General features: G+C 37.3%; 2 protein-coding genes across 3 annotated transcripts; one reads left to right on the forward strand and one right to left on the reverse strand.

Annotated features, from left to right (window-relative positions):
* On the forward strand, nucleotides 1-7,874 carry LOC147391912 (serine/threonine protein phosphatase 2A 59 kDa regulatory subunit B' gamma isoform-like). Of its 2 annotated transcripts, XM_086457483.1 has the most exons (3): nucleotides 3-257; nucleotides 810-1,949; nucleotides 7,188-7,874. In XM_086457483.1, exons 2-3 carry the CDS (start codon nucleotides 918-920, stop codon nucleotides 7,572-7,574), a joined length of 1,419 nt encoding a protein of 472 aa, XP_086313609.1. In that variant the 5' UTR covers nucleotides 3-257; nucleotides 810-917; the 3' UTR covers nucleotides 7,575-7,874. The 2 variants fall into 2 exon arrangements, with proteins under 2 accessions (XP_086313608.1, XP_086313609.1); XM_086457482.1 differs by having other exon boundaries at nucleotides 1-1,949.
* A 567-nt stretch (nucleotides 7,875-8,441) lies between these two features.
* LOC147391913 (coiled-coil protein) lies at nucleotides 8,442-13,482 on the reverse strand. The gene is made up of 5 exons (XM_086457484.1): nucleotides 13,083-13,482; nucleotides 11,605-11,726; nucleotides 9,866-9,957; nucleotides 8,887-8,973; nucleotides 8,442-8,801 (listed from the first exon to the last, which is right to left on the reverse strand). The coding sequence occupies exons 1-5, from the start codon at nucleotides 13,424-13,426 to the stop codon at nucleotides 8,691-8,693; spliced, it is 756 nt and encodes a 251-aa protein (XP_086313610.1). The 5' UTR covers nucleotides 13,427-13,482; the 3' UTR covers nucleotides 8,442-8,690.
* Nucleotides 13,483-14,188: the final 706 nt, after the last annotated feature.

Here is a 14,188-nt window from a genome sequence, read left to right on the forward strand (position 1 = left end):
TGCTTTTGTTTCTCTCTCTCTCTCTCCTTTTCCATCGATTCGGTATCGTTGGAGAGGGAGTGAGTGCTTCTCCATCTCCATTAAAAATATTTAAAATTAAAACAGAGAAGATTATTAGGGTTCACGGATGTCCATTTGCAGAAACAACAAATAAACCACACCTCACTTAGCAAAAAAAGAAAAAAAAAATCCTTTTTGCATAAATCCGTGTTTTTAGGGTTGCTCGCCCATTGCAGATCTTCGATCGAGCTATCATTGTAAGTTATTCTTCTCATTTTTCTCCGATCTTTATCTATTCGGTCACATTTTCATTTCTAAATTCTCAAAAAAAATCTCGTAATCTGTGGCCTATTTGATCGATTTATTGAGGTTACGAGATTTTGATTTTGGGAGCTTATGAATTTGGTTCACGCACATTCAATCTTTCGTAGTTTGAATTTCACTGGTTTGATCGAAGAAATGAGGTTCTGATCAGTGTTTCTGGATGATTATTTGATCATCTTCCATGGCTCATTTATTTTTCTTGAATTATAATTTATAAGAATGCTTGGGTTCTAACTTCTGAGATGTTTCAAAGAGAAAACGTTGATTGTATTTTATTCGTAGAAGATCAGATCTTTGAACCACGGGTTGTCGAGAGGGGTTAGGGTTAGGTCTAGGGTTAGAATTTGGTGGTAGGGGTTGTAAATATGTTTAGACAGATACTTGGAAAGCTACCTCGGAAGCCCTCATCAAAATCGGCACCTAACGACACTAACAGTAACGATGGAAGGGTTGCTGATGCCCCTCCATCTCTAAATTCATCTCAGGGACTGAACTCCATTGGTGCCCGTCCTAAAAAGGGTGGTTCAACAGCTGTGAAAGCTTCAAATTTGGGTTCCGGTGCTTCCCGCACTAACAATGTGCACACTTCGAGTATGAATAAATCAAATCAAGGGAAGAAATCTGCCACTGTTGCCTCTCAAACTGCCTCCATATTTGCTTCTACTACCTATGAAGCACTGCCCAGTTTTCGGGAAGTTCCAAGCTCTGAAAAGCAGAATCTTTTTATAAGGAAGATGAACATGTGTTGTGTTGTGTTTGATTTCACCGATCCCTCCAAGAACCTCAAAGAAAAGGATATAAAGCGGCAAACCCTGCTTGAGCTTGTTGATTATCTTACGGGGGTCACCTCCAAGTTCAATGAGATCGTGATGCAAGAGATTACGAAGATGGTAGCGGCCAATTTGTTTCGGACATTTCCTTCTTCTAACCATGATAACAAGCTCCAAGAGGCTTACGACCCGGAAGACGATGAACCCACGATGGAGCCGGCATGGCCTCATTTGCAGGTTGTGTACGAGTTCCTTCTTAGGTTCATTGCTTCTTCAGAGACTGATGCCAAGCTGGCAAAGAGATACATCGACCACTCGTTTGTGTTGAGGTTGCTCGACCTCTTTGACTCTGAGGACCAAAGAGAAAGGGAGTACCTGAAGACGATACTCCATCGTATCTATGGGAAGTTCATGGTGCATCGTCCATTCATCAGGAAAGCCATCAACAACATATTCTATAGTTTTATCTTCGAGACAGAGAAGCACAGTGGGATTGCAGAATTGCTTGAGATATTGGGCAGCATAATCAACGGGTTTGCATTGCCATTGAAGGAAGAGCACAAGCTTTTCCTTGTTCGGGCTTTGATCCCTCTTCACAAACCCAAGTGTGTATCAATGTATCATCAGCAACTGTCTTATTGTGTCACTCAGTTTGTGGAGAAAGACTTCAAGCTGGCGGATACAGTGATAAGAGGTCTTTTGAAGTATTGGCCTATTGTTAATAGTTCCAAGGAAGTTATGTTTCTTGGTGAGCTGGAGGAAATTCTCGAAGCTACTCAAGCAGCAGAATTTCAGCGTTGTATGGTGCCATTGTTTCGCCAGATTGGTCGCTGCCTCAGTAGCTTTCATTTCCAGGTATTATATCCAGATTGATGATTTCTGGTTATTGTCTCATTTTCAAGATTTACATCTTTACTGTGTGATAGTTTCTTTGACAATTTGGTTACGTTTCATGTTTTCTTTTTGGTTTTTTGACTCTACCATGTTATTATTTTTCCAGTTGTTAGAATTTTTATTAAAGATAGTGCCTATTTGAATATTTTTCTTTTAGACTCAGTAGAGGAGAAACTATGAAGAGAAGTGAACAAATGGCCACATCAATAGTATGGTGTTTTGCTAAATTTTTAATCCATGATAACAATCTAATGGATATGAGTTTTGAAGATTCATGTCAATTCCTGAGTGTTAGGAGAAGGCAAGATTACATGGGGTAGTGTGTTGTGATGAGGGTAGATGTGACTTTTTTCGATGGATAGTATATTTTAAATTAAGGCAATGGACTGTATAGCTGATAATGTCTCACTTTAGTGGACAGACTGGTTTCCATTGCGTTCCATGGCACTTTTGCCTCCTCCAACTCTTCCATGTTCACATATGTGAGGGATGGGTTTGAAGAAGAAATGGATTGGTTGAATCATGAAATGTGCTTTTTTAGTTTCTTTTACAATTTTAGTTAATGGTTGTCCTGCAGGCTTCTTTAGGGGCTCTAGAGGCTTGAGGCAAGTCTATCCCTTATCCCCATTTTCTGCTCTTTATTGTGGCTGAGGTGTAGGTAGACTTCTTTATAGATCGGTCAACATAGGAGTTTTGTCAGGGTTTAGAGTGAAGGGTGGGACCCATTGGTCTTTCATCTTCAATTAGCTGATGACATAATCATTTTCTTAGACAACTACAAGGACAAGTTTTTTGAGATCCTTACTTTGTTGCTTCGAGGCAATTTTTTGGGTGTATATAAATCTTCAAAAGAGCAAGCATTTTGGGATGGGCTCGATTCTTGGTCTTTCTTCATTAGTGGTCATGTTGGGTTGTCAGTTGGAGACTCTTACCTTCCTTTACCTAGGTCTTCCGTTAGGTTCACCCTATAGTTGTAGAAGAATTTGGGATCAAGTAGTGGAGAGAATAGGGAAGAGGTTAAGTGCTTGTGCTTATCCAAGTGGGGAAGTTAACATTGATCAAAGGTATACATGCTAGCATACCGATTTATTTCTTCTCTTTATTCTCCATATCTAAGGTGGTTGAGGCTAACATCGAAAAATTAACGAGAGACGTTTTGTGGAATGACAAGGATGGAAAGGGAAATTTTCATTTGGTCAAGTGGAAACTCATTTGCTTCCCAAAGAAAAATGGGAGGGTTGGGAATCAGGGGCTTGAAAAGAATGAACAAGACTCTTTTAGGAAAATGTTTGCGGCGCTTTGGGGAGGAGAGGGAGTTTGTGGAGAAGAGTAATCAGAACAAAATATGGGGAGAAAAGATTTGGGTGGGAGAGTGGGGAGGCGAGGTCTTCTTATGGTTGTAGTTTGTGGAAGGGGATTTGCTTGTCGCAGCAATGTGTGTTACTTTTGGACTTGCTGATGTTTGGATAGAAATAAAATTAAAAATCCTACTTATTTGGGTAAGTAGGGATCGTTCCGCCGGGAGGCGCTGTTCTGAAAGTAAATAAAACAGTAAATATGTAAAGTTAGTAAGATAGTAAAAGTGTCTAGGGGATTGAATCCACCATGAGACAAGTGTTAATTAACGTTGAATTTTAATCATGTCATTTTATAACTTGGGTGAAGATCGCGTTAATGATTCTTAACCCGAAAGGCAGAAGATCGCAACAGATGGGGATAAAACTGAAAACAGTAGGACTTCTTATGGCCAATCTTCCCACAGTGGTTGCAAGTAAGACCACTCATTTACCACGTCCATAGCCTCCACGACCTCGACTCCCAGATCCCTGAGTATGATGGTCAAAAAATCCCGAATTGGTTGGTAGAGTCATCTGATCTGTAGCTAGAGTAGAGATAATGCTAGGGGCCTAAGTCTGAGAGGAAACCACATGGTGACGGCGCTTATCACTATCAATAGTTGCAAGTGTCTCAAATAAAGAAGGTAAAGGAGTGGTGTTTAGAATTTGAGTTCGAAGTGCCTCAAACTTAGGACGCAAACCCATGAGAAATTGGTGTGTTTGATGTCGAGCAATCCTCATAACCACATACCTCGGTTGCCTATGCAGACAACTCAGCCATAGATTCATAATGATAGAGCTCCTCCCAACGAGATTGAAGAAATCCAAAGTAATCAATTACACTCTGAGGCCCTTGGGTAGCCTGGGCAATGTCTTGATAAAGCTTATAGATCCGTGAGTCATTTCGAGCATGCGTATATGTCTGAGTGATGGCTGACCACAAATAGGAGACAATTTCATTATACATGAACATGGTATAAATGCCTTGCTCCATGGAGTTAAAGAGCCATCCAAGAATGGTCCAGTTGTTGATCCCCATTGTTCAATTTTGGGATCAGTGAGAGGTAGCTTATTAATGGTGCTCAAAAGCCAACCAGATTTTCCTATACTACTCAAATAAAGTCTAACAGTTCGAGACCAGGACTGAAAATTTCGACCATTTAATAGGGCTCTGGTAATACGTTGAGCTGAGGAATTTGCTCCAAGAAGAGTGTTAGAATCCTTGGTCTCGTGATGCAAGGCCATTGTGTATTCTGAACAAGGAAGGTGTAACTTTGGCTTGAAGAGAGATCACTTGTGGTCTCAACCCAAGATGGGAGAAACCTCAAGGTAAAAAGAATGAAAGGGGCAGCCTCAAAAGAGAACTGCCGCAGATTCCAAAGAAACAGCACCTTTGCTGTCGTGGGTCACAATGTAACCCTCTAGTTGCTGTTGTAGGCTCCCAAATTGTCCCTATTGCTGTCGCAGGTCACAAGACAAACAACAGCACCCTTGCTGCAGCAGACTCCAAAAAACACCTCAGCTGCTGTCTTGGGTCGCAGAGCAACCCTCTAGTTGTTGTAGGCCTCCAAACCCAGCCTGTTGCTGTCGTAGGTCCCCAAGGAAGACTGTGATGCTGTCACAGCACTCTCGTTGTTGCAGATCACAAAAAACAGCAACCTTGCTGTTGCAGATCTCAGAAAAAGTACCCTAGTTGCTATCACAGGCCACTAGATACCTCCTATTGCTGTCGCAGATCCCAAAAGCAGCACCCTTGCTGTTGCAGACGCAAATAAACACACCACCTTTTGTTACTGTTGCAAATCTCCAAGCAGACCTGCAAGGGTTGAAAAACCTAAAAAACCCTATCAAAGGGTAAAATCACAGCGCAGAGATTTTATTGCAGCATGTGATCACAGGCTCTATCCTTATCGCAACACGCAATTAAGGGATCATGAATCAGACAGAAAAGAAAAGAACCCCCGAAGGGGAGACCTCCTAACGAAGCTCTTGCTAGGTTATGAGGTCTTTGAGATCTGGAGGGTTGATGAAAGAGGAAGGAGGAGAAGAGAAGAAAAAATTCAGGGTTCCAAGAATCGAAGAGGAAAAACCCAAGGAGTGGGGGACGATGGATCCTCTAGGGCTTTGATACCAAGAAGAATTATGAAAAACTAATTATCAAGTCTCATAATGAGATCTTGATAAATATAAATATTAATATTAATAAAAGAGTGAATGGACGTAAATGCTCTTACATAGAAATAAAAGAAGAGAAAAACAGAAACATTATTTCTGATATCCTTTTAATAAAATTCATTCCACATATTAAAAAAACGTAATTCCAGCATAAAATGTCCACTGGTCAAAGAATATCAGACTCAAAAAACTCAGGAACTCCTTGGGCATTAAAATCATGAGAAAAACAAAAGATAAGCAAGGGAAAGGAGAATAAAGGGAAACAAATTTAATGACACAAACTTCAAAAGCAAAGGAGATACTCACAAGCCAATATATATATATATATATATATATATATATATTGTCTATAAGTAAAATTTTATTAATCGAAAAATAAAGGCATGTCGAGATGACCAACCAAGCAATTGTGTCTCTTCAGCGTCCTTCTCAATCCTGGTTAATCGTAGTCTTGCAGGTTTCTTCAAAAGATCCAGAGGATTAAGGCAGGACGACCCCTTATTTCCTCCTTCTCTTCAATATTGTGGTTGAAGCTTTGGGAAGGATGATTTTAAGAGCCACAAGCGCTGGAATGCTAGTTTCTCGCAAGATATTATTATAAGGATTCTTGGCTTGGTGTTCTTTTGGTGTAAAAAATTTAGGGAGTTTAGAGGGCTGCTCTGTGAGACTTTTTATTCAGATGGGATTTTGTTTGTTGTGAGAGTGAGTAGCTCGTGTGTACTCCTTTGAGGACCACCCTGTCCTCTTTATCAATAAAACTTTTCATTTATCAAAAGAAAAAAAAAAAAGAAAAAAAAAAGAAAAAGAGACAACTGGATCCAAACAAAGCACATAAGTCCCAGTGATTCCAACTTGATTGAAATACAAAGTATTGTATTGTGAAGATCAGTGATCTGCAAATGAAAATGATTCAACCCATATTGAGGTGTTTGTTATTTGCAGCTAATGTAGTGTTGATAGATAAAACTAGAGCATTACATAGGAATACATTAGAAATAAATTTTTTGAGGTAATTTCTTGGGATGAGACGATAGTTAAAATTGATTGTTAATGATGTTGGGATGGAGAATGTTAAGATTAGGAAAGACAACCTGGATCTTTCCAATGTCTCCAAAACATGGGTGAAATGGGATAAACCTCAGGTGCACTGCATTCCCATGACGACACTTTTGAACCTGATTGCTTAGACGCCCTCATGATGCGTCAACCTATTGACATACAGTTCAATTATATTATCGACAAGCTCTAAATACCAATTGAGAGGATTGTACCCCAAGAGGTGATGGCCTCTTACTCTTTTTTATTCACTATTGCAACTTTTTTTTGATAGGAAAAAGGGTTGGTGATTAGCAAGGTGAAGTTGGGTTCAAGTGGTTTTGAACCTAAGACGTGGGAACAACACTCCACATGTCTTAAGTTGGCACTTCGTTCACTATTGCAACTTAGGCCACTGTTGTAAGGGTTATGTAGAGTGGCTTCATAGAATTAACATCCCATCTTCAGATGTGGTCTGTCTATTGTTATTCTTGTTACTTTCAAAAGTGGGGCATCATAATTATAGTTCATTTGCCCAGCTGGAGCAGGAACATTGGAATACCATTGTTAGTTTCTAACTAGCCACCTCGTCAACTTAATTTCCCGTTCACATTCTTTACTGAACTGTGTATCATGGTTTCTTATATGTCAGGTAGCTGAGCGTGCATTATTCCTCTGGAACAATGACCACATACAGAACCTAATCATCCAGAACCGAAAGGTTATACTGCCCATAATTTTTCCTACCTTGGAGAGAAGCACCCGAAGCCATTGGAACCAGGCTGTACAGAGCCTGGCATTGAATGTAAGAAAGATCTTCTCGGATGCTGACCAAGAGCTCTTTGAAGAGTGCTTGATGAAATTCCAAGAAGACGAAGCCAAGGAGAGAGAGACACTGGAGAAGCGGGAATTATCCTGGAAGCGCTTGGAAGATATTGCAGCCTCAAAGGCTGTTAGTCACGAGGCCGTCCTAGTCTCTCAGTTCAGGTCCATTTCCATGGCTACCACCACAAGTTCACAAGCAACTGTTGGTAGTTGAGTTCTGTGGCCTTCCAAATTGTACGTGTTATCTTGATTTCGATTCAAGCTGCGACCTCAATATAGGGAGTTTAGAGACACCAGGGACCACACCTGCAGAAGGCAGAAAGAAGATGACAAGGGTTCTGTGCTCTTTGGGTTTGGTCTTTTCTGGGTTTAGTGATCTTTTTTTTCTCACACCACCAGCCATGGAAATGCAAGTGTGTGTATCATAAAAGACTTGGTTATGGAAGTAGCGTTTCAGCGGATTTCCGATCTGATAATCTCTATTTTGAAATTAGGGAAGAGATTGTGCCCTTTATGCTTTTGCACCCCAAATCTCGCTACATGGTCTCAATGCATCCAAATGGTCTTAAGGGGAGAGATGTACCATGTGGCCTGCCTATGATGAAAAACGTTCAAATTCAATAGATAGAGAAATGGATCAATATTTCTTCATTTTAACAAAAACTTGAGTCTGTTGAAAATTTAATTGAATAACGAAACTAAAAAAATTCTTAAAAAGGAAAATATTTCCTCAATGAATTATAGAATACAAATCTGATCTTAACTTTTTTATATGATTTACTAAAATAGAAGGATCATACATGCTATTTACTTAATAGAAGTACAATGTAATTTTACTACAAAGTATATGTATCCATGGCTTTAAACCCGCTTTCACCTCACAAACTTTACTGAGATGATTTGGGTGAGTCATCTATATTTTCAATTTGCAGGTCTCCCAAACCTAGCATATATTCCTTAGGCTTAAATTCTTAAATATTAACTGGAAAAAAAAAATGAACGAAGAAAATAGGATGGACTCAACATCAAAATTATGATAATGTATAGTCCTACACGATGTAGTGCAATGAAATGTACAGAAAGTATAATTGCTCAATGCTTTTTTCCTTTCTTGATAATTAAAACTTTCATTAAAATCAGAGGAAAGGACTAAACAAAGTGAGGCAAACATGAAGGTTGAGAAGACATGCCAGACACCAGCAATACAAGGACCCAAAAAAAAAAGAACACAAATTAGAAGCAAACGATTTACAATATTTCAAGTACTTTCTTATTCTATGTACATATCCTTGCATTCTCATATACAAACAACAGGTAATCCATGCATTAATCAATTGGGTGTCCTTGGCGCGCCCAATCTTTTGGAAAGCTCTTTAACGAGAGGGTTCTCTTTGACATCTTCCTTCCCTTCAATATGCCATTTCTTTGACATATTTTCAGCCTGAAATTGGAATCTCAAGTTAGTTTCGACAATACGAATATGAAAATCAAAGTATGCGATGTTTGGATATTATGACTTATCATACCCAGATTCTTACGGGAAGCAACTGCTCTCTGACCATCTTGATTTTGGGCTGAGCCAACTCTCTCGCTTTGGTTCTAATGTCATTGCCCTGCAAAATATAAAGCCAACAAGGGTCTAAAGATGCAGTTTTCATGAACAGACGCATAAGAGAACCAGATCACTGCATAATTGAGCAACTATGTTTATATGGTTGAACCTTATTATGACATTGTTTCAATGAGAAAACTATGTTTATATGTTATATGCGAAAATAGATATGAAGCTAGAGCTAGGGAAGAACATATTTGAAATGAGAATGACTTCGATGCGAGCTCATGCAAAAGCACACAGAGACCAAGAAATGAGTAGTACATGACTTTGATGATTTCATTAATAGAAAAAAGCTGGTGCCCACTAATGTTCAGACCATCTCTAGTCAGAACTATAAAAAAATAGTTTGATTAATGATATATAGAATTCAGATTTGAGTACCAAAAATGATCAAATCAATGACTAGGAATCAACCATGACAAATCATCAAAGTTAATAAAAGTCACCAATCAATATGATATAGGGTTAGTGGGCTCAAAAAGTAATCCACAAGGCATTATTGAGGACGCATCAAGTGTTTTCTTCCAAGGAAAACTTAATTACAATGTTAAGAAGGAAACAAAAATCAGATTTTATCTTATTTCAATCTCAATCTCAATCTCAATTCTCAAAATAGTTTTATGCACTAGTCCTAATCAACAATGTTATCACCTACGCTACAAATCTACTTTTCGTGTACCGAACAGAACAATCATTCGATCAAGTAATACAAAAGTCGTGGTATAATTAGTGTTTGATGAGACAAAAAAGATGTTCTACAATGCTTAGTTCGCTTCCAGACAAAATGATACAATACCATTTACCGGTTCAAAATTCTTTTTATTTGTAATAAGTTTCATCTTTTCTAATATAACTTACAAGAATCAATATATAGTTAGCATATTACTTACCTTGTGCAGCTCTAGTGTGGAGGCTGTCAATCCAACAGTCAAAACAGCACCACCAAAGACAATTGCGGTAGCAACAGCGAATGCTTTTCCAACTAAAAGAAATATTCCAGTTATAAGAATCCATCTTCCAGTATACCATCATTAGAAACAGAAAACTACAATGAATTATGAATCCTCCATGAGCTTCGATCAAGTAAATAATCCAATTCACATAATAAAGCAAAATGAATCTTTCAAAAAAATAAAAATAAAAAATTGCATGAGTGCACAATGGGGAAACCAACATGACCATACAATCTAAAAAACCAAATCTTCGTTTCTGTTGGCTAATTGAACATTTTATCAATGGAATGAAGAAAGTGATTACCCAAACATTACTACACGAACTATTGGTCTTGAATGCAATTTCAGCTGTTCCCCCAATTTATAATCTCTATCTTCTTTATCATTCTTACTATTTTGTTTTATTTGCATTTTATCTAATCCCTTTCTTGATCCCTATTTCTTCAAATAAGGTCCAAATTCTGAAACTTCAAGCAGCACACTAGTAATGGGTTTCAGTTTCTCAATGTCATACTGGCATAGATATGTATTGATTCGTCAAGGGTTAGTCAACTCAACCATGTGAGAGATTCTATGTGTGTCATAAATGAAGTACGTACACACACGTGCATGTGCATATAAACTAAATTATATAATATATTATTGCATTTCTATAGACATTTTTAATTTATGGCATGCCTAGCCAAAATTTCTAACTGAACATCACCTAGCATGGATGAGAAGGATTGCATCTTCATGGATACAATTTGAAAGATGGAAACTTGCCATCTTATTGATGAGAGAGAGAAACCTTTTTAATTTATGATGAATTGATGCTAACATTTGGAGGTGGTTGAATTTTGGACAGAAGTATGTTGATACATGAGGATTAGTCAAATTCTGAAATTTTGAATATTCTTCTTTTTTGTCATAACTTACGAGGAAAATCTCTATTAATCCTATGATTCTAGTGAAATCAAATCACGAGCATTTAAACTTTTATCTTCTTTTGGTGCAAGTTATTAACTGATGTCAAAGGCTGCTTCTTTGTAGATTTCATGTTCAAATGGGTGTTTCTGTGTAAGACTTTGTAAGCTATAATTGTTTGGTCCTGTCTACTTTGTTTGGTTTTATATTTTATTTTTCTTTCTGCATTAGGTAGGTCCCCTTGACCTCCTTTTTTCCCCTCTTTTTTTAAACTTTTATAACCTTGAAGAATTTTTTACCTATTAAAAGAAAAATTCCAGACAAATGCCGCACACAATTTTTTATCTGATCGATTCTAACCATATTCACATAGGGTTGTCTATTAGATGGGCAGTTACTGATGATCATGTCAATGCTCCATAAAAGAAAATCAAGCACTAATGCTGAAACGAACTTCAACTTCTTTGATACCACGCGTGCACGTAGATTGCCAAAAGAAGGAAAAATTCCTAAACCATAACCAGCTACAATAACTTGTAGCGACATAAGTCATAATGAATACGAAGTGTGAAACTGTGAGTGGAGAAAATGAATGAACAAACTATCTTCCAAAGGAGAAAGATTATGGCACATTGATAGCGGAGAATAAGCACAAGAGTTTTTGTTGAATAGTCAAAACATTTTTTCTTCTACATTCTTTCCATGGAAAAAGCTAATAAAATTTAAAAAAAGCTAAATGACGATATCCAAAAAGGATGAAAGAAACCTACTTTGCAAAAGTCCTTCCGCCGCTTCCGTCAACTTCTTAGGGTTAACATTTGTGTACTTATCATGCCGTAAATCGTTTGCTGTCGAAGCTAAAATCGAGTGTTCTCCATCAGGAATCTGCCACCTGCATATAGTAACAAATCAGATGACTGTTATTCTCAAAGACCGTTACCATATTCTAGCTTCCAACCCACAATTTTCATTATTTTCATCCAATCAGTATTGAGATATATTAACAAAATTTACCAAATCAAACAAAGGATATAAGAAACTGCAAATTATTTGAATTGCATTTTTTCCAAATTGAAAATGGAAAATGATGTGTTTGTCTATTCACTTTCAGGAAGAAATATAGAAACCAAAAAGCAAAACTGTGCATCGAGTAGAAAACAAATATTTTATAGCAGCTATACCATAAACTCAAGAGCCCGTGGTTCTAACACCAAGTATATCATCTTGTTCCTCTGACACTGAGTCATCTAGTCTTGAACAAGGCGAACTCAACTGTTTAAATCAGTTTAAATCTATTTAATATTATGTTTTTAAATTTACGTAATTATGATCTTTTCTTACTATAATTTATAAGGTGGGTCAATAGATGCTCAGACACAAAATTTATACCGTATATAGATAACAAACTTTAAATTAATTCACTTAAAAATCAATCAAAAATTAATTATTTTATGTAAAAAGACAAATCTAATTGACTCCAAATTTCATTAAGTTGGATTATATTTACAAAAACATTGGACGAGTCAACTTAGATGTCGTACGAGTCAATATGAAGGACGATTCACATTGATCATTCCTTGTGTATGAGACCGGGATAACTCACCAGAATCATCTCAGTCTAGGACGACTTTAAAACCATGCAAGAACCTGAATTCCCCTGAAACGGAACTTGAAACGCTTAAAAGGTGAAATCTTGCATGCCCAGAAGAAAATAGAACATTGCAACAACCCAAGCACAAACCCATCAGCCCTAATCCCTCCAATTGAAACAAAAACGAATACCAGCAAGATGGGTATCAAACCAGCATCCTAAAATTGAGAGCAAAAAAAAAAAGGGAATGAAAAAAAGCTCAACATTTTGTATCAAATGGGATTAAAAAAAGAAAAATTGAACTTTAAGCTAATGGGTATGCCACAATGACCGAATTCAGAAGCAAGAAAACTTCCCACAAACAGAAAATTTTAAGACAAATAAAAAAAGGTAATAAATTAAAGCTCAGCATTTTGTATCACATGAGATTAACAAAAATGAATTTCAAGCTAATGGGTTTGCCACAATGACAAATTCCAAAAGCAGAAAATGACCCACAAACAGAAACACTTCAAACACAGACCTTTTCGTGTCAAATGAGATATAAAAAAAATATTGAATTTCAAGCTAATAATGGATATACAACAATCACCAATTCAAAAACATAAAATAACCCACAAATTGGAAATTAAAACCTTAAAAAAAAAAAAAACAAACCTTTTGGGGCCAAACGTGACCTGAGGAAGAGAGACATAAGCCCTAATAGGGTTCAAAGCGTCTGCGGAGGTAAAAGAAACCTTATTGGGATCGTGAGGAAGAACCCATTTCGAAGCTGTGGAGAGAGAAGAGTCTGAGAATGGTTCGAGGATCTTCGTAGGGAGAGAATGGCGAAGGACCTCATGAAGAACGTCAGCTTGGGCTTCATCATCAACCACAGATGTAGATGAAGAAGGAAGGTTGTTGCTCTTCTTCTTCTGAGCGAGACGAGTTACGGCCTGTTTGGATTCTTGGAGAAAGTAAGCTCCTTCTGTGGCTGCCAATCTTCCTGCAAGGAAACTCATGGCTGTTTAGCTTGACCTGAAAATTTCAAATATTAGAAGAGTTTCGTTTTGGGTCTGAGTTGTGTTGTATGTACATATATATATACGATATAGTATTAGCACAATCTTTTGGGCCCACCCATTGATGGTTAAACTATCCAATCAATAGTTTTAAACTGGTTTGATTTGGTTTGAAACAAGTTGCTGTACGATTTTGAATTGAGAAAGTGTAGAACCGATCAATTTAGTTCTATATTCAATTCAATGCTTATATAGAACCAAACCAAACCGATATGCTTACTTGTTAGGAGTTTGGACCTAGATTAATGGTTTACTATATGAAATATTTCATTATTATTATTATATGTTACTTCATAGTAGGCTTATAGGATATTGACAGTCTAGGGAATCGAATCGAACTAAATTGACCTTAGTTTGGTTTGGTTCGATTTTATAAGGTAATTTGGTTCAATTCTGATTCTTGTGAGTGGAGCCGGCCAAAGTCGATGTAGTTTCAATTTGACCCCAAACCGAACCAAGTTGTGCTCCTGATGTTTAGATCTTGGAAACATTTCTATTAAGTCAAGAGTCGAGACCCATGATAAAAATTAAATAAAATTTTGAGTTGGCTAGGTTGGATCATGGTTTTCAAACTTGTATCCCTACATCTCAAAGTCCTGTTTTTTTTTTCTCAAAAATTTTAAATTCTAATCGAAACCATATATAATAGACAACTGATGTATTATTTTGCTCTATTGTCCACATGGCCCAAATGAAGACCTC

This window comes from Akebia trifoliata, chromosome 11, assembly GCF_017979445.1.
Source record: "Akebia trifoliata isolate Shusen 1 chromosome 11, ASM1797944v1, whole genome shotgun sequence".
NCBI lineage: Eukaryota > Viridiplantae > Streptophyta > Magnoliopsida > Ranunculales > Lardizabalaceae > Akebia > Akebia trifoliata.